The sequence below is a fragment of the Peromyscus maniculatus genome, chromosome 5 (assembly GCF_049852395.1).
Source record: "Peromyscus maniculatus bairdii isolate BWxNUB_F1_BW_parent chromosome 5, HU_Pman_BW_mat_3.1, whole genome shotgun sequence".
Classification (NCBI taxonomy): Eukaryota; Metazoa; Chordata; class Mammalia; order Rodentia; family Cricetidae; genus Peromyscus; species Peromyscus maniculatus.
In genome coordinates, this window is record NC_134856.1 from 102,140,897 (window position 1) to 102,166,443 (window position 25,547).

The 25,547-nt window shown below is 44.5% G+C and overlaps 1 protein-coding gene across 9 annotated transcripts in view; it reads left to right on the forward strand.

The window, feature by feature from the left end:
• Elmo1 (engulfment and cell motility 1) overlaps window positions 1-25,547 on the forward strand; it is a 539,516-nt gene that overhangs the window by 71,511 nt on the left and 442,458 nt on the right. For 8 of the 9 annotated variants that reach the window (XM_076572972.1, XM_042278256.2, XM_016007341.3 and 5 more), the window contains exon 2: window positions 25,353-25,502. In XM_076572972.1, coding sequence (XP_076429087.1) covers window positions 25,425-25,502 — 78 coding nt within the window. In that variant the 5' untranslated portion in view covers window positions 25,353-25,424. Of the gene's footprint in view, window positions 1-24,982; window positions 25,089-25,352; window positions 25,503-25,547 lie in introns of those variants that run through there. The other variant, XM_076572969.1, reaches the window with a different exon arrangement.

Genomic DNA, 25,547 nt, shown 5'->3' on the forward strand with positions numbered 1-25,547 from the left:
TTCATCTTGAATTAACCCATTTCTATTAATCTGTGTATCGTCACGTGTTCCGTGGCTTTACCCGCATCCCGTTACATGTTGCTCCTTGGGCAGTGGCTGGTGTCTCCCTTACTCTCCTGTCTCCTTTCACTATCTCTCTTGGATTTTTCCGCCTGGCTCCATCCTGCCCCGCCATAGGTCAATGCAGCTTTGTTTATCAACCGATCAGAGCAACCCATATTCACAGCATAAAGAAACACATCCCATAGCACCCCCCTCCCCCTTTTCTATTGCTGACTGTTAGAATGTTTTCAGTTTAAAGTGGTCTGCATATCACTTTGACCCAGCAGTCCCTCTAAACCCAGGTTTCTTTTCCAGTTAGAACCAAATCAGGGTAAAGGGCAAAAGGAAAGGTCCCCTAAATCTCAGCTGTTCTGTGTGGATGGACCAGCCCCTCTTCCTTAACCTGCTCTGCCTCCCAGGGGGCTTTGGAAGAGGCAATTCTTGTTTTAGCAGACAGTGGTTTACCCTCTCTGCTCATCAGCGGTGCTTGTTCAAAGCCTGTGAGGCCAGCTCTGTGAACTCATTCCTGCTTCAAGTGTCTTCTGCTTTGGTAACCCTAAGATGAGCATGAGAACTGTAAGAACTGCCACATACTGTGGGGAAGGAGAACTCTAGCGAAAGGATGCTGTGAGCCCCAGTTCACAGATTTCTTGCAACTTTTTGATGCTCAATAACCGAAGAAAAACAAAATAAAACAGCAAAACACCCAAACCAAAACAAGCAAAAAGCCCATTACCCTGTGGGTCAGGCCTGTAGACAGTAGAGTAATTGTGGGCTTTCAAAATGGAGTCCCTTCAGCACTTCCTTTGTGTGGTGTGAACTGGTGCTTTTGGGTGGGGAAACATTTAATATTTGTTTACTGGCTCATGAGATGGGAAGTTGTCTCTGTGACTTTCAGTTATGGAGGTTTTAGCAGGGAACTATACTGTTGGAGGTTATTACATTGCTTTGAGCGCTGTTGGGCTTCTGTGGAGAGAGGATGTTAGGAGCCAGGGAGGTAGAAACACAGAGCCAACTCTCTGTACCTTTAGAGCTACCATTAGCGAATGTGGTCTCTTTCCATGTCGCCATGGTAGGGATGCTTTTGGTGTAGTATATTGAGCTGTTAGTAAGACTTGCAAGAATTCACTCATAAATTCTTGGACAACACAGAGAAATGGGATCATAAATGATGCCTACCAATAGTAAAGCTCAGACACAGCCCTCCTCCATCCTGAGCTGGTGGTCAGGCAGAACTCACTGGCATATATACCTGCCAGCATCCATTCTAAGTGGATGTTGCATACACCATGTTGGGCTCAATATTTCAGTACAATCTGAGAGTACAATAAAGCAGAGCTTGTGGGAAAAACAGAAGGGAGCTGAGCCGCTGCCAGATTAGCTGTTTGGGAACTCTACATAGTGCCCTTACCCCATAGATGAGTAAAATGAAAAACAATTAAAAATTAGGCATAAAGGAGACCAACAGAGTGTAGATTTTTCCCATGATAATGACTTCAATATGGTTTTGGAAATATTAAATAAGAAATTATGTGTTACTCACTTATTGGATGCTGCCACTATTGAGTGTCTTGCGGATGAACTGAGAATAGGCTTCCGAAGGCATCTGGCAGAGGAGGGGACTGGGAATTCTGGCTTGATTCTCTTTACATTTTGAGCTTGTATCAGTAGGTGTGTTGGCTGACAGCAAGCACAATTGTTTGCACAGCCTTTAAGGGTTTTTGATAATGTGTTGAAGCCTCTTAGAAGGAAAGCCCTACTTAAATTAAAGCAGCTCCGTGAACTAATAAACCCTGAACTTATTTTAATGAGGAAAGTAGCAAAACAGTCCACATAGGGATTTGCCACATGAATGAGTTTGGGTATTTTTTTTTTCTCTATCACTTTACCCATTGGATTGCTGAAATGGTTTGCTCACAGCCTATGATAAATCAGTGCCTTTCAGACACGTCTTTGCCAGTACCATCTCGATTGTTCACCTGACCTGGTCATCCTGTGTCATGGCTTGGATGCCACTTCTTGTCCACTGTGGGGTTCTGGCTCTTCCCTTTACAAGCCTCAGAATGTATGGCTGGTTCCCTTGTCATTTGCCATCATTAAGAGCCTGTGTGAGGGCCTGGAGAGATGGCTCAAGGGTTGAGAACACTGGCTGCTCTTCCAGAAGACCCTGGTTCTATTCCCAGTACCCACATGGCAGCTCACAACTGTCTATAACTCCTGTTGCAGAGGATCTTACACCCTCTCACAGTCATATGCGCAGGCAAAACACCAATGTGTATAAAATACAAATACATAAATTAATTTTTTTTTAAAAGAGAGCCTGTCTGAGTGGAAAAGCTCTTGTCTCGTGATAATCACTCCCATCTGCCCATGCCAGGTTGGAAAGAAACATACTCATGAGAAAGAACGCTCACAAGAAGTGCCAACTGCCAGATCCCCAGTGAATGAGGGGTGTATCTGGAGGCACAATGGAAAATTTTGATTTAATATGCAAACCGGCTGACCAGATCGGCAGAAGGGGGAGTGACGGTTTTCTGTTGAATACTTGTGTTTTTATTACTTTGAAATATACTTGCATATGTTTCTCTTGGCTCTGAGGAGAAGTAAAAAGTTCATTAGCACGATTCAAAGTTATAATAAGGGCTGATTACTCAATTGGGATGACTTTCAAGATTAGACGCGTCAGTGAGGGGTAAATACAAAAATATATCTATGGGACGTTCTGCTTTAGAGCAGCTTGGTGTTGTAATCTCAGAGAATAAAGGCGATCCTTTATTGAGCTGTTGTTGTGTGCCTCAAGGACTTATTTGGAATTCTTGGATTCAGTAGTTATTTGGACAACCTTATGAGGTGTTAGTTTTGCACCCATTTTACAGATAGGGAAACTAAGGACTTACACAATTACCTGGTCAATTGGTCATAGAACTAGGCCCCACCTAGTCCTGACGTCAGAGCTCATCCCCTCACTCTTCACTTACGTTTATCGGCTAATTTCCTTATTTAAGAACAGGTTCCCTGTAAAAAGCCAGTACTTGAGAGCTGGCTCCTTGCTTTTCCTTTTTTTTTTTTAAACCGGAAGTAGCATAACCACTGTTGTCACACAGTCTTTGTAAAGGTCACGAGAATGATGAAATGGTGATCCACACTCGTATTTGTAGCAACTTAAGTCATTGTAGGCTTTTATCTTTGACGATTGTTTTTATTAGTTTTTGTCACAGGGACTTGGAGAGTAGGCATTTCTGGGCCCGGGTTTTAGTTCTGTTCTGATGTCCTCCTCCATGAGCCTTCCTCTGCAACGCTGTCACCTCCCTGGAGCTACTAAGTGACTTGATAGCAAGCCAAGAGGGCGGTGCCGGTGCTCTGAGTAACCCCTGAAGGCAGTGGTGACTAGGGGTGGAAGGTGAGTGAGATGTGGGCATCTCAGGGAAAGAAAGAAAGCTCCCGGAGACTGCAGCGTCCTGAACTGGAGAGTTGCGAGGGCCTTAGTGTACATCCTTAGGAAACCTGTGCCTTACCCCTGGAGGAAAGAAGTGACTCTCAGCCCATCACAGCGGCCTCTGCACTGCTCAGACAGTGTGTCTACTAATTTAAATATGTTCAAGGGACTTGAAGGGGTTTTCATATTAGTGTAAGGAGTCTCGTTCTCTGTCAGGTCTCTTTGACACTTTACATAACTTTCCTGACACATGACACCCAAAAGCTACAGCTGGTAATGAAGGATGATGAATCTGAATTCTCATTGAGCGTGTAAATAGAATAAGAAGGACCACCCAGCCTAGTAAACAGAACATCACCAGCAAGTGAAGCCCGGATCTCGTTTTCATTCCTCATTCTAGTAAAAATGACTCTGAATACTATTTTAGTGACTCCTTTGTTTTTCTTTAAGGTTACATAAATATAAACAACATGTTTTTCAAAAGGCAATTTTCCCTGAAATTTTCAGTGGTTTGCTTAATATCGGCATCACATTTCCGATTTCACCCATGTTGATGTGTCAGGGATTCATTTTTGTTCTTTGAGTGCACACACAGTTTCTATGACTAGAGAGTGTTTGATTTCTCCCAGAGGAGGCTTCTGTGTCTGGTTTCTTGTTGTTGGGAGGTGGATGGCTCCTTTGTCTACCTCCTAGAGTACAGAAACTACAGTGTTTCTCCCATGTATACACAAGAGAGGAGATTCTGTCTTGAGATCATGAAAACCATACACACTTTGGTTTCATTTAGGCAGTGCCAACCTTTTTCCAGAACTGTTCTGTCAATTTACTTCTCACCAGTAGACAGAAATTCCTGTTGTTTTGCGTACTTGCTGACACTTGAGTAGACGCATTGTGTGAAGTTTCCGCTCTCTGGGGTTTTTCACTGTTCCCTTCTTCAGCGCCGACGATGTAACATAGTGTTGACTAACAGTGTTTGTTTTGTGTCATACAACATCATTTAACTCTGGAGAGAGAAATACCCTGGACGCATTATATGGAAGAGTAACATAGGGACGCTAAGGGCGGAAGGCACTTTGAATTTCTCATCCTTTGGGACTTGGAATATGATTGCGGTTTCTGTGAATACTTGGAAACAACTTCTGGGTCATTTTCTTGACCTTTGGGTCCTCCTGGTAAGTGTGGTCCCAGCTTGGTGATTCAGCTACCAGATATTTTCTTATCAGTGCGGTGGTTGTGATACTTGTAGGTTTTACGATGATGAGTAACCATTTCGTGTTGTCATATTTTGTGGAACTTAAGATCGCCACTGCATGACAACCCCGGAGAGAGGCCAGGTCTTGTGGTGATACTTTACTGTGTCTCTCCACCTGGGGAGAGACAAGGAGTGAGCTGAGCTGGTGACTGGGAGCAGAGAACTACTCTTGAGAGAAAAGGACTTCTCAGCTGTCTGTCCTGACTAATCTGTTGATTAGTGCTGAAGGCTACTGCATTATCTCAGAAGCCACATTTCCCCCTGGGTTTGAACTTTGGCCATTGCTGAGATCAACATTTTTTTTTTCAGAAGAAGATGACTGACATGGCGGTGGCCAAGGCTGGCACTCTTGGCACCTCTGTGCTGGAAGTCAGCCTCTCCCCTCCCCTCCTTCCACCCACCCTCATGGGGAGAGCTTCCCTGGGAGTACTGCTGAGCGGGTGCTGGTGCAGCTGCTTTGGGGTTGACTAGCACTGACCAGAGGGAGCTTGGGGACCAGCCGATCCTGGGAGCTCTGCATCCCCTCCCTTTGTTCTGGTTTCAGCCACACTTGAGTGGAATCTCCTGTAGCAATTGACCGGCGCTCACCAACTCCTTTTCATCGCCAGCACCCCTTTGAAAGACTCTCCACCCTATTAAGTTCCCAGCCTTTGGTTACCCTAAGAATTTGGACATAAAATGGAAATGTGGCCTGTCATTAGAGGTGACTTCTCTGACTCCTGTTGGAGCAGACAGAACGATTTGATGGCTTCCCTGTTCTGTGTGGCCTCAGAGTGAAGCCTGGGATGGCAAAGAGCTTTTGTTGATGAAAGCTGAAATAAATCGCACCCCCAGGCCTTACCTTTCTGATTAGGATGGCCACTGCTGTCAAATATAAAGATGTTTGAACACTGTCTACAGATAATCTTCAATGTGTTATAAGTGACTTGACACGGAGTTCATAAAACACCCTGAGGGTTGTAAGGGGCTGGTTCTGACCCACCATCAGCAGGATTCACCTCCTGTTATTTTTCCATCGAAGGTGCTAGAAAAGCAAATGTCCCAAGCTATCAAGGCATCTCTGAAGCAGAGTGTGAACACAAATGCTCTCTGTGTGTCTCCTTTCTTCCTCTAGCCAAACCTGCCTGGAGATAAGATAGCTTGATTTAAGATAGCTTGAGCTAAGGAAACGGTAGGAGGAATGAAATTTGGTGTGACTTGGATTGTTTTATTTTAACTACTAAAGATGATTATTGTGAAAAATATTAAACCAGAGTTAAATTGTGCCTTATAGAACCTATAACTTATTTTTTCTTAGAGGTTTTTAAAAGAAAGAAGAAAGTAAGTCTCATTCTCTGATTGGATTAATTAATGTTTAGGTTGAGGTTTTCTGAATTGAAACTGCTCAGGAAAGCCATGATTTCAGAATACTTATGTCAACATTCTGGCTTGTTATGTAAACCAAGAACTGATTTGGTCTTATATTTAATATTACATTTGACAGACTATGTAGTAGACATGGACCATGTGAGAGTTACTTATGTCTGACGTTTTGTCTTGTATTAATAAAGGAATGATTGAAAATTTCAGTTCTGAAGGGAAGAGGAGTTGGACATTTTCCTTTGCTGTGATGGAAGGATATGAGATGGGCTTGGACAGATGTTGTCTGACCTTCCGGGTCAGGGATTTGCTTGGATTTGGAATTGAGGGCAGGATTCCTGGGGAGATGCTGCATTTCTCAGGACAGAGTTGGGGAGGCTCTTTTCTTGCTGCCAGTCTCCTTTCTAAAGGGTAATTTTCCATGGAAACTGTCCTTTGTTATTTTATTTTATTTTATTTTATTTTATTTTATTTTATTTTATTTTATTTTATTCCTAGTTACTTGTAATTATTTCTGGAATTCTCAGGACCTGGAGGCGTGTCTTCTGTTACTCTTTTCACTATAGGGTGGTTATAGTCTTTAGTATCAGGAATTCTGAGACTTAAGTTCATGACAAACCTTCTTATCTTCCAGATATAAGGCATGCCCTTCAGGAGATTTTTTTTTTTTTCCTAAAGTTTAATTCTCCCCCGTTGTACACTAAGGAGTACAGGAATAAAAGGGGAGAAAAGATAGAAGAGTTAACTTTTTTTTTCCTTTTTTATTTTGGTCTGGATATAAATTTTCTAAGTAGTTAAGGGCAGAAACGGTCAGAGAAGAGAGTAAGTTCCATGTAGTAGCTCAGCCGGGGTGTGCCGTTAAACCGGGATGGGTGCTGGAGAGGAGATGTGGGCCCTACAGCAGTGGGTGTATTTTAACAGGAGTGCGATTTCAAAGTCCTTGGAGTTTCTACTTTTGTGGATAGGGCAGAGGACAGTTTTAAGAGTCCCCATGAGAATGAGTGGTTGCTTTGGTGAAAATCAGTGGGCATATAGCTGGATTGAGTTGGCGTCGTCTGGAGAGGGAAGGAAGGAATGTGAAAAGGACCTCCTCGTTCTGACATGAGAACCAGAGGTCCTCAGATGGTGCTGAAAGACTGAATCAGCTATGCTGACAGCAGTCTCAAAGCTGTGTGCCAACACAACAGGATTCTAGGTTCTACAGAATCCCCTGCAGGTCTGTGGGACCCAGGGTAGCAGTCTTTCAGATGGTCTAGGCTATTACCATTTCAACACAAGTCTCTGTGCCAAAGAAGCAAAAAGCACTGGGTGCTGGGACTGATGGTCCTTCTACTCATGTGTCTCTGACTACAGTAAGTCATATGTGCACTTCTGCCCCAGCCTATCAAGTGTAATCCCCTTGTGTGCCCAGAAAATGAGAAACAGAAAAGTTGGTGTAGAGGTTGACCACAAACCCCATTTTTAATGTGAGAAGCTCTGAAAGAGAAACTGGTAATAAGAGCTTTATTTGAGAAACTTCTGAGCTACCTAAGTAACTGTGTTCAGCGGACAGTTGGATATTTGAGAGAGAGAGGGAGAACAAGGAACTGGAGGAAGTGGGGGAGAGGAGCAAGTAGGTAGGCTCAGACTTTTCCTGTACATTTAAAACAAATATGTGAGTTACATTGTCTAGTGAGAGTCTAGAAAAAGGTCAAGTCTTCAAAATGAGTTCTCTATTAGTTAAGCTGGGCTTAGCTCTTGGTGGGTCTCACTGATCTTTACAACTGGTGGTCTCACATGCTTACCCATGTGCTCTGGGACAATGTGAGGCCACGAAGTAACATAACTGCTCCATCTGGTCAGAAGTGTAGCCTGTTTTGCTCATGTTAGATTGTTGGTGTCTGAAAGAATACCTAGTGGGAGGTAACAGTTTATAAATTACATGTTTTGATTCATCTCATACATTCATTTGAGATACCTTTATCAAAGACTAGTGAAGTGAGTCATTTCTCATTCAGTACCAACAAATACATATAGTCACATGACTGTCATCAGAGCCAAGAAACTGGCTTTTTATCACTCTCTAAAGTTCCCCTGTTGGGGGCTAGAGAGAGGACTCAACAATTGGCAACTCTGGCTGCTCTTTCCCAGCACCCACATGGCAGCTCATAACTGTCTGTAACTCCAGTTCCAGGTGATCCTACATCCTCACGCAGACATACATTCAGGTAAAACACCAATGCATATAAAATTAAAATAAAAATAATAAAAATCTTGAAAAAAGTTTCCTTGTAATCATGCAGACAGTTGTTGCCTCTACTGATAAGCTTTATAGCAATGTAATTTTGTCTTTCCTAGGGTTTTCTTTAAATAGAATTATACAATATATGCTCTTTTATGCTTGGCTTCTGTTTGTTCAGCAAAGGTTCCTGTTGTTGGTTAACAAACTATCCCATAGAGAGTAAGCAGTAAATATTTGAGACTTGTAGGCAATGTGGTCTTTGTGGGAACTGTCAACTTTGTCATCCATAGTATGGATGGTCTTCGACAGTACTGTGTTGCAGCAAGGTGTGTTACCTTGCTTTACCAATCATAAGGCTCTCAGCCAATAAAAATTATAGAATACAAGATGGCTTAACAAGAAAAAAATAATGTATTGATTTAATTAAAAATTTTCATGATACAGGATCCTTCAAAATGTGGTTTCATTGACCACCAAGAGAATTTTCTTTATGCTTGGGTTTCGTGAAGAGTAATTACCCATGTAGACATTTAATGGGATGGGAGAGTCTGGGCTGTTGGTAATAGACTGAGAGGTAAACCAGCAAGGTCTGTGGGCCACTTGGTTTTTTTTCATCTTCTCTGGGGCATTCCTTCTTCCTGAGTAAGACTTTGCTAGGGTGAGAGGCTTTCAAAGTTAAAGGGGAAGAGAATGACCTTTATGGATGTAATTATAATCTGGGGGAACGGCAGTTCTAATATTTGTAAGCAGCCTCCAGAAAAGAAAGGAAAACACAAAACAAAACAAAACAAAACAAAATAAAAAAAGTCTGATTTCCATGGCCTTTTTTCAGGGGCTGAGATTTAAGTTAGAGACAAGGAAGAAGGGACGGGGCCAGAGGGACATTTTGTTACTGAGGCCTCCTTTTCTCCCTTGTTGGTAATAATCAGCATGACACAATATTGAAACTGGGGTAACACTTTTTGAGCCCAACAATCTATGACAGAGTCCATGTGACTCTATACCCATAAAACTTCGATTATAAAAATAGGCAGAGGACTGGATCCCATAGCGTGAGGTATGTCAACACCCAGCTTAGCAGAATTGATTTTTTATGCTCTATCTATCAATAATCCACTGTTTTGAAATTGCTGAGTCATTGTCCATTGTGTGTATGTCATTCCATAATTTGTTGATCCTTTCATTACTTGATGAGCATTTGAGATGTATCTAGTTATTGGTATTTATGAATAAAGATGGTAAGGTCATTTATATACATGTGTTTGTGTAAACATATGTTTCACTGAGTTTAGGTAAATCCTTAGAATTAGAATTTATGGGCCATAGAATAAATGTATTAAAAGTTTTAAAAGAATTCCATTTTTTTAATCAGTAATATATGAAAATTCTAAGTTTTTGCCATTGTAGTACAGATGTACTGGATGAATATATAAACCTTAGTAGATGTAAATTGTAGATGAAAATAGGTTGTGAATATTGTAAATATTGTCTGATGTAGCTGATTCTTTCGATTTTTAAATATCTATTTTATTATTTTTAATTATGTGTATGCTTATGTGTCTGTGTCTGTGGTATATCCACAAGTCAGTGCCTGAAGGGGCCAGAGGCATCAGATCCCTTAGAGCTGAAGTCATAAGTGGTGAATCAGCTCAGGTAGGTGCTGGGAATTCAACTAGGGTCCTCCATAAGACCAGTAAGCACTCTTAACTACTGAGCCATCTCACCAGCCCAGTCGATTTTCTTTTTTTAAATGTTATTCTGAAATGCTTATATCCCATCTTAGGGTTTTACCATGCATTTTGTGCAAATTTCCTATCCTTAAATGTTAAGTTTGTTAATAAAATTTTCCTAGTAGAGAAATTGCAGTCATCAGCTTTGTAGACAGCAGTGAAGTCAGTGTGATACTTACACACACAAGTGCAGCATGCAATTATTCTTCACTCTCTGCAAGTGCTTAAATCACATAGGTCTTGCTAGTTGGTTGAGTTTAGTATTGGTTGAAATCCCTTTGAGATTTATACAGCCTAATTTGATCCCATTTTTAAGAGATGGCTGATTTACCTTCTTCTAATGGAACTCACAAATACCCACAGGCAGATGCTGGGTTTTTTTTTTCCCTCCTAGAAATGCCATTTTCATCTGCCATGCCCAGAGAGTTTTGTGCTCTGTATGTATGGTGGAATTAATTTTTGCTTGGACAATTTTTAAGTAGCTGTTTGAAATGTCAACCATGTCTTTCTTTTTTTTTTTTCCTTCAATTTCAGTCAGTTTTTATGAACTTCCACTTTAAGCTGTGTAACTTCCCAGTGAACTCTCTCGTTTGTACCCCAGTGAATCGATTTGCTGGTTAGGTTCTTTTCTGTAATAAGCTGAGACCTGCTATCCAAAAGTGATTATTTCAGTTTTGAGTACTTCTTCTGGGGTTGTGCTCTGAAGAGCTAGATGTCAATTAAGATTATTTCTTATTAGTGGAAATAAAATCATGTTATCTCCTTATAAAAGAATCTTTCTGTTCTTTCTCTAGGTGAGGAAGTAAGTTCAACTCAGAAAAAAGTTCATCCACTCATTAAGTGAAGAAATACAAAGATAGGGTCCTGAAAAGACCCCTGTTTTACCACAATTAAAACTGGTCTGATCTGTGGGGTGTTATAAGGTGTCTTTCCTGTAGAACTGGCTCTCTGAGGTGGTATTAAGTTGCAAATTCTATCACAGTATTCAGAATTGAGTCTTTGTTAAGTATCAACATCCCAGCTAGAACTGACTTCCTGTCAATGGAAAAAACAAACAAACAAACGAAAGCATGCTCCTGAGGTTGCAGGGGCTATTATATTAGAATGAGGACTAGTCAGTCATGAAAGTGTGCATGGCCCCCTCTCCTCCTTTTTAAAGACATGTTGATTGTGATCTGCTGTGCCATAGTGGGGAGGCTAATGGTGATGGTTATTCTTGCTTAGGGCCAGCACCGCTTTAAGTGTGTGTACTAAGGTTAGAAGAAGTTTAGTGTGGTGGCTTAACATGGGCTTCAGACCAGCCTACCCTGCTCACTGGTATTCTCAAGGAACCCATCTCCTCATTCTTAGAGTGGGTTGATGATATCACTTATGTCCTCTGGCTGTTGTGTGGACAGAGTGTGTAAATATGTGTGCACTGTTAACAGTGAGTTCTATAGTGTGGCTCCTATCACCACCATCTTAGTTATTCATCAGTGTTCCTCCTGAAGAACCTGTGAGATAGATGCTATGGTTTTCTCCATTTCGCATTTGATTAAAATAAATTGAAGAGATCCATTTTCTAGAAAGCAGTGAAACTCAGATTAGTAGACAGGCAGGCTGTGTACCAGGTCCCCTACAAGACTGAGCCTGTCAGCCAATCTTGTATCTAGGAGGAGACTGTGGGGGTTCTACCCCTCCCTGCTGAATTATTGGCTAATGATAGGTTCTTGGGGAGGGACCGTTATTGTCTTCAGTTGTGTACCCAACAGTGGACCGATGAGACGTCACACAGATAGATACACGCAGATGGTCCTAGTTAAAACCAGTGAGTCAAAAAATAAAAACCCAAACAGAACAGCATGAATGTAGGAACGGGACTGTGTGGGAGAAAGAAGGGATGAGAAATGGGGTAAGGGAGACCAGAGAGGCTCTGTGTGTGTGTGTGTGTGTGTGTGTGTGTGTGTGTGTGTGTGTATACATGTGTGTGTGCATGTGTGTGCGTGTGTGTGTGTGTGTGTGCGTATGTGCACGCGCGTGTGTGCATGTGTGTGCGTGTTTGTGTGTGTGTGTTTGTGTGCGTGTGCGTGTGTTTGTGTGTGTGTGTGTGCGCGCGCGTGTGTGCATGTGTGTGTGTATGTGTGTGTTTGTGTGTTTGTGTGTGTGTGTGTGTGTGAGAGAGAGAGAGAGAGACAGAGACAGAGACAGAGACAGAGAGAACCACGTGCACTATATAACATGTGAAATTGTTGCACAGAACAATTAAATACTACCTTATAAAGATACAGGGACTATAGAAGTATCTATGCGCCAAGGAGAGAGTCTTGGAAGAAACCAACCTGTTTTATTTTCTACCTTTAGATTTCTGAGAAAATATACTTCTGTTGTTTAAAACAGGAGGAAGAAGAGGAGAAGGAGAAGGAGGAAGGAGGAGGATGAGGAGGAGAAAGGGGGAGTGCAGGACAGGTTGAATCTAGTCTGTGGCTGTTCCTGGCTGTCCTCTCCTGCTTTTCCCCTGGCTAAGGAGGAAATGGCCCTGCCCTGGGATGTAATCCACAGCAGAGCAAAGGGGTCCACAGGAAGAGGAAAGTAAGAGGGCCTCTTGTCCTGAGTGCTTGGACTTTCCCACGGGTTCTCCAGGGGAGTCCCTGTATTCTAATTTAAAATTTTTTTTAATTAAAAAGTATTTTCAGTGTATAGTTGGACAAACCATGAATGGAGATCTCAAAAGCCCTGAACATCAGGGGAACTTGTGGTTTCTGTCCCTTCTTTCCTGAAGGAATTTTTGATAGCTTCTGTATGGGACTGAGGAGTCACAGTACTTTTAGTCCCCACTGATCCCACAGTTTCTGGTTAGCAGGGAGCGGATCAGGCACGAATGGACATGTTTACCACCAGTCTTCTTGCTGGGATGGCCTGTCCCTCAGGTGGCATTGTGGGAAGCTGGAAGGACATAATCGAGGGCGTTGTGCCATCGTAGTGGGGCAAGTCGTCTCTGCACTGGTGCTTCTCTAGGTATTCAGTCACACCAGACTCGAGGTATTTCTTGGGGAGGAAGGATCGAGAACGAGTTGAGTCCAGGTCGCCTCTCTCACAGAGTCTTCCTTGCTTCTGAACGAGGAGAGGAAATGGCTCTCTCACGTTCTGTCATGCAGCTGTTAAGGCAGTTCTCTACAGGGAAGGCTGGGCCTCCCAGGATCTTACCTGTAATACCCACTCTCCAATTTGCCCCCAGCATAGATCTTCTCCTAGAACATTCTACATCTCTTATAACCCAGAAAAAATTCTTTCCAAATCAAACAAACCTCCCTGGATTTAGGGTGACATCCTCATTTCCTCTTCTGTGTTGTAGCCCTGTCATGTCTGAGTGTGTTGTGTAAACGGACGTGGAGTTTCTGTCCTGTCAACTGATCCCAAATACCTGGCAGCCACTTCCCAAATTACTTTACAGAGGCTTATATTAATTATAAATATTTGGCTGATAGCTCAGGCTTATTACTAACTAGCTCTTACATTTGAATTCACCCATTTCTATTAATCTATTTATTGTAACATGGTCGGTCTGTGGCTTACAGGTCCTCTGGCATTTTGTTCCTTGGGTGGCTGGCTAGTGTCTCCCTCGACTCCGCCCTTCTTCCTCTGAGTCCTCAGTTTAATTGTACCACCTAACCTTATTCTGCCTTGCCATAGGCCAGAACAACTTTATTATCAACCAGTGAGAGGAATACATATTCACAGTGTACAGAAGGGGTCATCCCACAGCAGTGTTGTAATTCTTATAGTATAAGAGTTCCTGGGCAGTGACGACTCTGTGCACCGTAAGGTGACACTATTAGTGTGTTCTTCAGGTTTCAGTCATCCATGTGCCCTGTGACTGGTGATAAGAACACTAGGGCAGGTGTCACTCTAACTGCTTTATAAATATTTCATCTTTGTAGCTCTCTCATGTTTTCTCCTCTGATGAGCAATAGCTGGCACGCTATAAAAACGAAGAAGTAACAAGGAGAGAAAAACACAACATTTGTTCATCCAAGTTCTGTGTGTCACAGGAGTTTTCAGAAATCCAGACCTACAGACTGAAGGAGAACTTGTTCTGCAGCTTGCTCGGGGGTGGACAGCTTGTGAAACATGATTGAGGAAGGCAGTTTGCCTTGCTGGAGCGGACCCAGCAGAACTCTGCAGATGCTCTTTAGTTTCCCTTGCAGCCCTCCTTCCTCCTAGGTTTCAGGAAGGCCCTGAAGGAAGAGGAATGATGGCTTTTCTGGCTAGCTGTTGATAATTTGACACAGACCGGAGCAAAGGGAAACCTCATTTGAGGAACTGCCTCCATCAGGTTGGCCCATGGGCCTAGCTGTGGGCATTTGATTGATTAATGGGAGAGACTGCCCTTTGGCAGGTGGATTGGACGAGAAGGCAAGCTGAGCACGTCCCGGAGAGCAAGACAGTGCGCTGTGTTTCTTCATGGTGTCTGCTTCAGTGGCTTCCCTGACAATGAACTGTCAACTTTGAAGTGTAAAATAAAAACCATTTCCTTCCCAATTTACTTTTGGTCAGGGGATTATTCTAGTAACAAGAAGCAAACAAAGATAATCGTCCCCAGGAAGAAAGGAGAAGGGAGAGAATGATTTTCAAGGACTGCCTTTGTAGGTTTGATGGAGAGAAGTTCTAGCGTCTGTGACTTGCTGAGGGAAGAGGATTCTTCATTTCTGTGGCCTGCTCCAGGGCACAAAGGGAGCAGAGAAGGGAGAAAAAGGACAGAGGAATGGCAGTGACCTTCAGGCCTAAGTCTCCAGGGTGCAGAGCAACATACTTGGGGTGTGTTCCTCTAACCAGCACTGCCAATGTTGGTCCAGCTTGCAGATGAGAGCAGAGGGTCAGACATTATGTGACTTGTTGAGAGGCCTAGAGCTTTGGGCTAGCACCCAGGTCCATCTGTGGCCCCAGATAAACCTGTACCTATGTGGAGAATGAGACTCGAGGGGCCCAAGGGAAGGAGGAAGAGGTGGAGGCCAATGCAGAAGTGTGCTCCTGTGTCATCAGGTTGCCTTTGCTGCTGAGGATGACTGTTTTGTGTGTGAGGGCTATCAGATGGAGACCAGCACTCCCCACCAATCTGATGCAAACAACGTTCCTAGGCTGGGCAGAGAGTTCGGTGTCCCTGAGTGAGGCAGAGAGGGAAGTCTCATATATTGTTTTTTTGATCAGCAGGTTTGGAAACTTTGAGTGCTTGGCTGAAAGCTGGTGGAAAGACTGTGGTGTTTCCTGTGGCTGTCAGTCTGGCTTCTGAGATAGGGAATTGGGCCTTGGCTCTGCCTCTTACGTGGGAATGTGTGCATGTCACTGAGGGACAGGCTTTTGGGGAGGAGGGGAGCAGCAGAGGAAAAGGGAATTTGAAAAGCAAATATCCAAAAAACCAGAACAAGAGAGGAAGTGTGTGCAGTAGTTTGCAAAATAATGGACTTTCCAGTGGAAATGCTGATTCCCAAAGCCAGGGAGCCCAGAGTGAGGGGGAAGAGGCCCAGCAGCCCGCTTCAGTCTCATCCTGTTTTCCATTGAGCTTCTACAGGAGGAAAAGAATCTGGAATAGGCCCCTCTTACCTCTGAGCTGCTGGCTTCCTTTCTATTTCTGTCTAAGAAGACAACTGAATAGTTGCTGTTTGAAAAAAAAATGCTGGAGGGTTTCTCTGCAAGAAACCTGGATTTTAAAACTAAGTCATTGGCTTGAATATTCCTTCACATTTTTAGCAGTCTCTTCATTTGTGTTTAAAGAGCCCGTGATTCATTCATTTGTTCTGGAAAACTTAGAGCAGTTTCAAGCCATGCCATCTGGGGCGGCCTGGAACTGCAGAGGTGAACAAGACAGGATTCCTACCCTTGGGCAACTGGCATAAACTAATAGTGCAAGGGTAGGGAAGAGGTCTGGTGTTGTGAAGTCCTTCTGAGCACCCAAGAACAGGTCTTTTGCAAGTCTCTAGCTCCCGAGGCTCTTCAGGAGCTGCTTTCTGTGGGGAGCGGCTGTGTACTGCTGGTGTGGAGGTCTGGGTGGGCCTTTCTGAAGCTGACGCAGGGCAGAAGGAAGAGACAACAGGCCAGCTCAGAAAACAGCACGTTTTTGATGAGGAGACAGACAGGAACCTTTGCCACAGATTTTCTTCCTCACCACACCCCAGCTGGCTGCAAAAGGGATTTGCCTGCTTCAAGCTGCACTGTCAGAAGGCACCGTGAATGGACTGTTGCTGATCTTAAGGGAAAGCCAGCCTGGCATATACCCACTGTGGGGCATAGAGGTGGGGAACAGGGATGGTTGCTGAAAGCAGGCTGTGCAGGGTTTTGGTCCAAGTCTGGAGTCTCCTTCACACAATGAAAGCCGGAAGTAAGGTGCTCAGGTTCAAGATAACCACAAATAAAAGTATTCTTTTATCATTTTATCTCCTAATTTGTACCCAAGAAGCTGTAGTTAACAGCATTTTGACTGTATTCTGTAAGTTGGAAACAATTTCATGGAAGATTTGGGAGGCTTTCCTGGAGACCGTCTCTCCAGCAGGTGATGATAATTCAGTATGGACTTAGGAAAAAATGTTTTCTGCTGTGTTCCGTTGATTCCTGCCCAAATCTATCCAGCAGCTCTCTTTTCTTGAGAAACCAGGGAGGCCAACAGCCTCGATTCATTATTTCCTAATATCCCATGAGAAGTCAGTGCCACAAAATAATGGTCTGTGAAAAAAAATTGGACAGATACACTTGCACATATTGTAGATTGGATATGGAAAATTTTACAGGACACGTGCTATTGTCGAGTCCCAAGAAGCTCCCCCTTACTGCCCTTTAAAGAAGCTGTGGTAACTTCATCATGGGCTGTTGACTCAGGCAGGTGCAGCCTGTGTTCTGACTGGCTGGGCCGATATGTGGATGTGAGACATAGGACACGTTGTCTTGTCTCTAATGGTACCTTTTTCAGAACATTGTTAGGACAGGTATACAGTGCATATAGCAGTTTTTAGTAGCTACTATTTGCTCCAGTGTTTTCCAAGATCCTGACTCTCTTCTTTACAATTTCTTTTCTCTTTCTGGCATTGCATTCATAAATATCTCAGAGAAGTCATGTTGTGTGAGAGATTCTGGAGTGAGACTAATTCCCGAAATCCATGCATGACTTCAGTTAGCGGTCCCAGAGTGGAAAAACAGCTCCTAAGCCCTGAGGACTAGGTGATGTTGGAACTCTACAGCTGGAGAAACCAAGTCAATTACTACTGGGTGGCAAGCTTTAGTTGTGTAACCGGGCTACGTTTTATGATAGTCATCTGATGAAAAGATAATATCTCAGGGCAGTAAACAGGAGTAAGGTTCAATTACAAGTCATAGAACCTGTGCTCAGACTTACAGCAAAACAGGGAATTCATTTGTTCCTGTATCTAGGAAGGGTATTAGCATTGGCAAGTGATGGAAACCGGAAACTTGGCAGTGAAGACCCAGACCTGACACCCTCTTTGCTACCCTTGCTTTCATTGGCTGCTGCCCTTCTTGCCTTTACACAGACTCTTGCCCCACATGAAGGATCCAGGTCCACGGACAGCTTTAGCTTCTCCGTCCTTGGTAGGAAGAGAAAGGACCCTTTTCTCTCACACCTCATGGGCAGTCACCAGAAACAGACTTCTTTGGATCCCAGCTGTTCGTGGTGCCAGCCACTGGTGCCAGAGACATGGCCCAAATATCACTGGTCGGACAGTAGCCATTGGGGTGGGGCCTCCTACCCCAAAGTAGTGTCAGGGATGGACAGAGTTCCCTACAGCTGCCCTTACCTGTTTCGTAGGTGTTCATTTTTTCTTTCACATTGAATTCATTTTCCTATTAGCTTTTCGCAGTTTAAAAAACACATATATTTCTTCAACCAATTCTCACTTTATGTCTCATCTCCCTCTTATACACTTGAGACTATCAATGTCCACTTGTAAAGCTAGTCTGTATAATGAGTGCTTTCAAAAGTTCAAAAGTGAGATTAGCATCAACCTCCTTTAGTGCCCTAGTTCTTAATCAGCACCCTGCCGCCGCCAAGGGGCAGTTGGCAGTGCCTGAAGACATTTTGTTATTTCATGATGGAGGTGCTGCTGGCCTCTGGTGGGCAGAGGTGGGGAGCACTGTCAGCCGCCCACAGTGCACTGATACGCACGTTTGTCAAGGATCATGTGGTCCCAAATGCCCGTGGTTTGATGCTGTGGTTGAGAAACCCTGCAGCAGTTGCTTTGTGAGACTAGAAATTTTCCTGACTAGATGTGTCACTCTAAATTGTGTGGAGTTTGAAGTTCTTGTCTTTTTTTTTTTCTTTTCCTCTTCATTTTTTTAATTTTGAGACAGGGTTTCCCTGTGTAGCTCTGGCTGTTCTGGAAATCACTCTGCAGACCAAACTGGCCTTGAACTCTCAGAAATCTGCTTGCCTCTGCCTCTTGAATGCTGGGATCAAAGGTGTCTGTCTGTCTGTCTTCCCCTTCCTTCCTCCTTCCCTCCCTCCCTCCTTCCTTTCTTTCTGCATGTATGCCTGCACACCAGAAGAAGGCATCATATCTCATTATAGATGGTTGTGAACCACCGTGTGGTTGCTGGGAATTGAACTCAGGACCTCTGGAAGAGCAGTCAATTTCTTAACCTCTGAGCCATCTCTCTAGCCCTCGTATTTCTTTTAAAAGAGCTTTTGCTTGTGATTTTTCCCCCTTGATTGTAAGCCTGTATGATTAGGGCCAGGGACGGACTTCATTGGGCAGGGTGCTTGCTTAATACCATGAAACTCTGAGTTTCACTCCCAGCACTACACAATGTAGTTCAGCAGTTCAAGGTCATTCTTGGCTACATCGTGAATTTGAAGCCAGCCTGGGCTACATGAGGCCTTACCTATTTATAAATAAGTGTATGAGCATTATTTTTATGTTTTGCATATTCTTATCAATCAATAAACATTTTTCATCAATATGACTGACAGGCATGCTTTATGATTTTGATTTTCATCCCTCTTATTACCTCATTGTGTATGTATCAATCATGCATCTCTTCTTCAAGAGATTGCTTTGTTCATTTTCTTTAGGCTATGAAAGTGTATTCCTAATAAACTCAGGAGAGATTATCGTAAAGGGGCTGTTGGGTCCTCTTTGTTGCAAGCACTTTCTCAGGTTGTTACTTGACTTAAGCCCCCATTGTGGTTTTTGAGTGCAGAGCTGTTTCAGCTCCTCTCTAGGAAGCCGTTCCTTATGCTCCCCATTTTTGGTGTTACAGTCATCGGTTTCCCTGGGTCTAAACGACAGGAATTACTTTCCTGTAGCTCTTGAGAACAGAGTCTTAGCATCCCAGTGTCACTGGAGTTGATTCCTTCTGAGGCCTCTCACGTGGGCTTACAGCCTCACATGTTATTTCTTGTGTGTCTGCCTCAGCCAGGCCTCTTTCTTGTCCGGATGCCAGCAATGCTGGGTGAAAGCTCTTCTCCAAATCTCATTTTACTTCATCACCTGTTCCTAAGCCTTGTCTCCACTTACAGTCACATCCTGAGGTCTTGGGGGTTAGGACCTCATCAGAGGAACCAGCATGGAGGGTTCACAGTCCATTACAGTTGCCATAGAAAAGGCTTCTCTTCTTCAGAATGTGGAAACATTTGGAAGAAATAATTTAAACTCACCAAGATATAGTGTTTTCATTATTCGCAGCAAATGACAACTCCCATGGCACAGAGTTGTGACAAAGAGTAAGTAGAAGAATGTACTCAGCCTTTGAGTCCTCAGCTCTCGTCCACTGTTCCCTTCTGACACCTGTCCTCTACCGTTCGTGATGACAAATCAAGATGCTGGAAAGAAAATTTTCTGTTCAAGTTTCCATCGTATTGCAGGGCAACACTAGGTAATAGCACACTTCCTCTCGTGGCAAGTCAATAGCCGCTGTTATTACAGAGACATAACTGCTCATGGTTGCTGTCAGCAGCATTTACATAAGAGGAAAGGCTGCGTTTGCACACTGATTCAGTTTCTCCCTTTCCTCATCTTCTCCTGAAAGCTTACGTATTCCACAGCGTTCTCTAGGGCTCTCTAGGCCTTCCTTTTTGATGTTCTGGGACCTAATTGACCATCGGGTCACAGATAAAGATGGAATCAAACTGTAGAACTAACCTCCACTGTATGTGGTCCGTTGGGACCCTCCAGTGTGGGGGATGCATATTCCACTCTCGGCCCCATGGACTTCCATGTTAGGCACTGTTTATCCATGTGATTTATCAAAAAGGATGTCTTTTGTGAAATATGTTTCAGAGGAGAAACAGAGGCAGGGCTCAGCAAGTCTAGGAGTCACAGCTGTGACTGAGGCTGGGTGACAGACCCTGTCCCCACTGTATCATCACTGCATCACTGCATCGCTGCATCGCTGCATCACTGCATCGCTGCATTGTTGTACAGTAGGGGTGTGGCTAGTCGACTTTTGGCACTTAGAAGTGCACGCACTAGACAGTTTACAAGGCACGATTTCCCGTCTTTTAACTGAGCCATACTTTCAGAGGTTTCAGTCCACAGTCAGTTGGCTCTGTTGCTCCTATGCTGTTGTGAGGCAGAGCATCATGGTGGAACGAGCTTGCTCACACCAGGAAGGCTGGAGTGGGAGAAGAGAGAAAGGGCAGGAGAGGGCAAGTGAGTGGGAGGGAGGAGACTAGATATAACCTTCATGGTTTAACTTCCAAGTCATGCCTCACTTCTCTCTCTAGGCCCCCCCCTCTTCTTCACTATCTCCCCAATAGTGCCACAGCTGGGGACTGTGACCCTGGCACCCAAGTCTGTGGTTATTTAAAGCCTAGCAAATAATAAGATGGTATGAGTCTGTTGGGAATAGAACGATGGAGCTCTGAGAACAAAGGATTTTCGAACCCAGTCTGTCTGCCATGAGACTTCTCGAGGTACAGGGCAGTAACCTCAAACATGAAAGCTAGAGAGTTCCAGGAAGATGGGGTAGGCCTCAGAGTGAGCGGAGGCTGCTTTCCGTGGGAACCCCTTCCTCTTTCTATAGCCCAAGGCAAAAGGAAATGGGAACCACTCAACCTTTTAAAAGCAAGGCTAGTGGCCCCCTCTTGGCCCTCTCCATAGTCGTTACTATAAAGCCACTTTCTGTCACCAGGACTAATGTCTATGAGTAAAGGAGAGAAGGGTGGGCCCTTCCCTCTGCTCCTTCACGTTCTTGTCCCGTGTTCTACCCTGTCCTCCACTGTCTGATTCTTTTACTGTGATGAATTGGAAAGCAAGACAGACATCTAGTTAGGAATTGAGTGATTTCTGTCCCCTATCTTAGAAACAGGACTTAAGGAGACTTTCAGGGATAGAATAGACCTACCAGTTGTAATAAAACCACATATAACTAAGATGTGACCCTTAGTAACTGACCTTCTAGTAAGAAGAGACTCTATCTCACATACCCAAACATAAGCAAGCTATTGAATGTGTGTGCTAAGGTCACAGACTCTTAGTATTACACATGGAATAAAGTGAATATAGCAGGCAAGCAGGGCATTTTAGAATTCTCCACCCACACCTGGATGACTCCAGAGATTTACAACTACCTTGGAAGGCAGTGGTTAGGATGTCTAGCCAGCTGCATAGGCTGTTTCCCCTATTGTTTCTGCCCTCAGTGATCCTCAGATTTCAGTCTGAGTAAAAATTATTATACCAGACTGTTCATGATGATTGCATTAACTGGGCAATGTCAGGAAACCTGCACATTCCTTGGGAGATGTGGGGTGTGATAAGCTCCGTTTTTCCTTTGTTGGTAGATCTCGTGAAAGGTTAGTCATGAAGCAGATGGGGTCATCTGCCAGCCACAAATGACAATGTGACCTGGGTGTGTAAGTGCACGTGAGGTGGGTCTTCCTTTAGGGTGTTCTAGCATGCTGGGAGGAGCTGACAAGTGTCAAGTGTCACACATGCTTTCCCCGGGGGAGCAAAGGGTACCAGGAGACCAAACTTGTTGGGTTGAGACTTCCAAAGTATATTTCCATTTGGAAATTGGAATCGGGGCAGTGTGGCCTTTGTGTTGATACTTGCTGCCAAGCCAGTAAGACTGTTCTGCGTAGTTCTAGTGGTACTGCCCTGTTCTCCTGACCAGCAGTGACCCCCCTCACAGGGTTTGCTGCCTCAGAATCTCTCCTGATTAAGGGGAGCCGCTAACTTTTAGTAGTGAGGAGTGGTCTGAGATGCTGCCAACCCTGTGGCCCATGCACTGGGTAGAGTTCTGGCAGAGGTCTTAGCTTTGTCAAGTGTCAGAAAGCCAAAGCTACTGCGATACTGCCCAAATCACCCTCTGGAGCAGTGGAGACGGTGTGTAGATAAGCCAGGAGGACTTCCTGTGGGGAGGGGGCATGTGGGAAGGGTTGCTCACTCCACAGTTGTGGCTCCAGGGTGCTTCCCTGCCTGCTCCTGCTGCTGTCACCTCAGGGAGAGGACTAGCTGGCCCAGGAAGGAAGCCAGGGAAGTCCCCAGCTTCCTCCTTTCAATGGCTGCTTTGTGCATGCTGCTTTCTGCCTTACCTCCCACGGGAGACTCTGGAGAGACCTGAGATTGTGTGCTCACCTGTTCAGCAGGTTTTCCTCCCAGGAATAAAGGCCGGTTAAAGTGGGGAGAAAACAAGGCCAGCCTTTGATTCCTAGAAGGTTAAGTCATTTCTTCCTGTGTAATTGTAGACACAGGTTTCGTGGAGAGGTGGAGGGGTGCTCAGTGCACTCTTATTTCTGCGATCTAGTGTCTGGACCCCCAGGATCGGGTGTTCTTCGTTCTGAATCCAGTTATGTGATATGCACACGGCCTTGTGTGTGGATGAGGATCCTCAATTGAAGTGATTTGGGGCTGATACGGTTTGTGTCCCGAATATCCTCAAGTATTCAAGTGGGGCAGAGACCATGCAGAGCCAGGCCCATCCTTAGCTTAGGCTGGATTAGAATGAGACACGAATTATTTAATAAGCCCCTATTGTGTTCAACTTTGAGCAGTTTTAAACAAAACGAGACAAAACTTGGTATTGTTTTAATAATTATTTCTTCTGGATATCACCCTAGAAAATGTTAAGTTACTCAAACATAATGCACACCATTATGAATAAATAGCTGCACACGAGCAGATACTTCTTGCCTAGAAATCATCAACCAATGGTGAAAGAGAGAGTGTGCAGGGCATGTTATGAACCAACGGCTCCCTGAAGCTTTCTTTTTCTTCTTTTGCCTGGTCTTAATTGGTTTCAGGGACTTGCCTATTTTAGGATTATTCCAGGAATGTTTCGGCCTCAGGGTTACTTTTTCCTAGTCCAGGGAGTGATTTCTTGGCTGGCCACAGGGCCTGCTTAACTCAAACTCTGCAGCCTCAGTCAGGCTTTCCCTTCCCTTCCTGTTTGCAGCTGTCTTCCCTTTGTGTACCCCACGTCCTTGCCACCTCAAAATCACCAACACCAGTATGTGCTGGTGAGTCCCCACCTGTTCTTTTGTCTCTGGTTGGTACCTAACACCTCGGTCTGCACCTGTATTCTCAACACAGAATGCCAGTCTGGCACCTAATGGAGGTGCAGTAATGATTTGTGGATGAAAGATTAAACCACTGCTCTGCGGGTTTGTCCTTGCTGGGTGCCACTGATTAGCACCACAACAAGCTTTCTAATTATCCTTAGCCAGGAGGAGCAATAGCTTTGTTAGGGTTTACCTCATTTGCTGGTCAGCTCACTGATGCTAATTACTCAAACAACTGCTGGTATCACTGAGATGTCACCATTAACTCTGCTGTCCCTGTCATCACTATGGTGTGCTGTTCATGGGCGGAGGAAATCAGAATAGACAAGGCTTTTGTTGGTCTGATAAAGAACCAAAGACATGTTTGATTAAAGTCTTCATGTAGACTTGTATTTCTGAAAAAAAAAAATAGGTCAAGACCCACAGAAAAAGGGCAGTTCGGACAGTATATAAGGAAGGGAATGTGTGCCTTTCCATCATTATGCTTAGCGATGAGAAAAATGCAAGCTAAAAAGTACATTGAGGTGTGGGTTTTTCAGCCTGTCAAGGTGTTCAGGCTGGCACACACTCCATCTGTTGGTGAGGCTGTGAGCACGCAGGCAGCCTCAGGCATTGCTGGAGGGAGGTGCAAGTTGGTAGAACCTTACAGAGGGACTTTGGAGATGCCAATCAAAATTTCGACAGTATAATCTCTTTGGCCCAGCAATTTCACTTCTGTGACTCTGTTATAAGGATAAATTTTTACATGTGCAAAATTATATATGCATGGTTTTATGCCTTGTAGGCTTGTTTGTAACACCAAAGGTAAGAGAGAAATCCCAGGATCCACCCACTGCAGGGACCTGGCTCGTCAGGGAGGGCACACACTGATGACCAGCTGTGAAAAGAATGAGTATACCCAGTGTTGTCTTGCCTCTGTGTGGTAATGGAGACCTGGAAGATGCACTACGTTAAAAAGGGTACAGGATGCTGCCTTTGTAGAAGGAAAAGGGGAAATGCCAAAATAGAGTTTTCTGTTTGTTTTCCATGCATGAGGACATTCTGAAGGAGAGCACCAAGAACCAATAACTGAACAGCTTGTTCAGATTAGGGCAAAGGGCTGTTGGGAGGGGTGACATTTGAGGGGTCTCCCTAATGTATATTCATACACACAGTAGATCACAGCACTGCTTTATCAATAGTCAGTGAGATAAAGAAATGGAGAGGCAGGAGAGGAAAATCCTTACTTCCTTTGCGACAGAATTCAAGGCTCTTCTGGAAGCTCCCAGGCCACCTGTGTGTGCATTCTCCCTCTGGAAGACTGGCCTTGGTGAGGGTGGTGGGGGGAGTGTGAGCATGTGTGAACTCCTGGGGAATTTCTCCTTCCTCACGATATCCTGGTTGCTATAGCTTAGATCTATTTGTGACACACAGAAAATGCTTTAAATAAAAGCTACTTCCTGGCCATGACTTCCTGGGCAATGTGTTCTTCCGGAGACGGTTGAGCGCCAAGGTTTACATGCAGTCTGGGCGAGATCCCTGCTCCTTCAGGCCGGAGCGCCATTGAGGGCAGGGCTCCATCCCGCGTGGTAAGGGGCTGCTGCTTTGCTCCTGAAAACCTGGCAAGCCGAACCCCCAGGGCAGCGCCTGCTGGAGGCTTGGCCTCCGGTGCTTTAGCACAGACTCCATCTTTCAGTGGGGACTTGTGGTGGTGTTGACTGTGCCCCTGTGGCTTCAGTCCCCAGGCACCAAGGGGAGCATTTCTCCTACACCATTGAAAACAGGAAGTGATGAAGCAAACTCGCCTTGCATCCGCGCTGAGCTGCTGCTTTCTTTTTGTCGTTCCTCATTAGGTGTAGACACGTGTGACCGTCCACGCAGTAGGATCCCCGTTTCCAGTGGCTTCGGACTTCCTCGGTTGCACAATGCCGCCGCCTGCGGATATCGTGAAAGTGGCCATAGAATGGCCTGGAGCCTACCCTAAACTCATGGAGATTGACCAGGTGAGTAAGGCAGGCAGGACCGGAGGGCTCACAACAGTTTTCCTC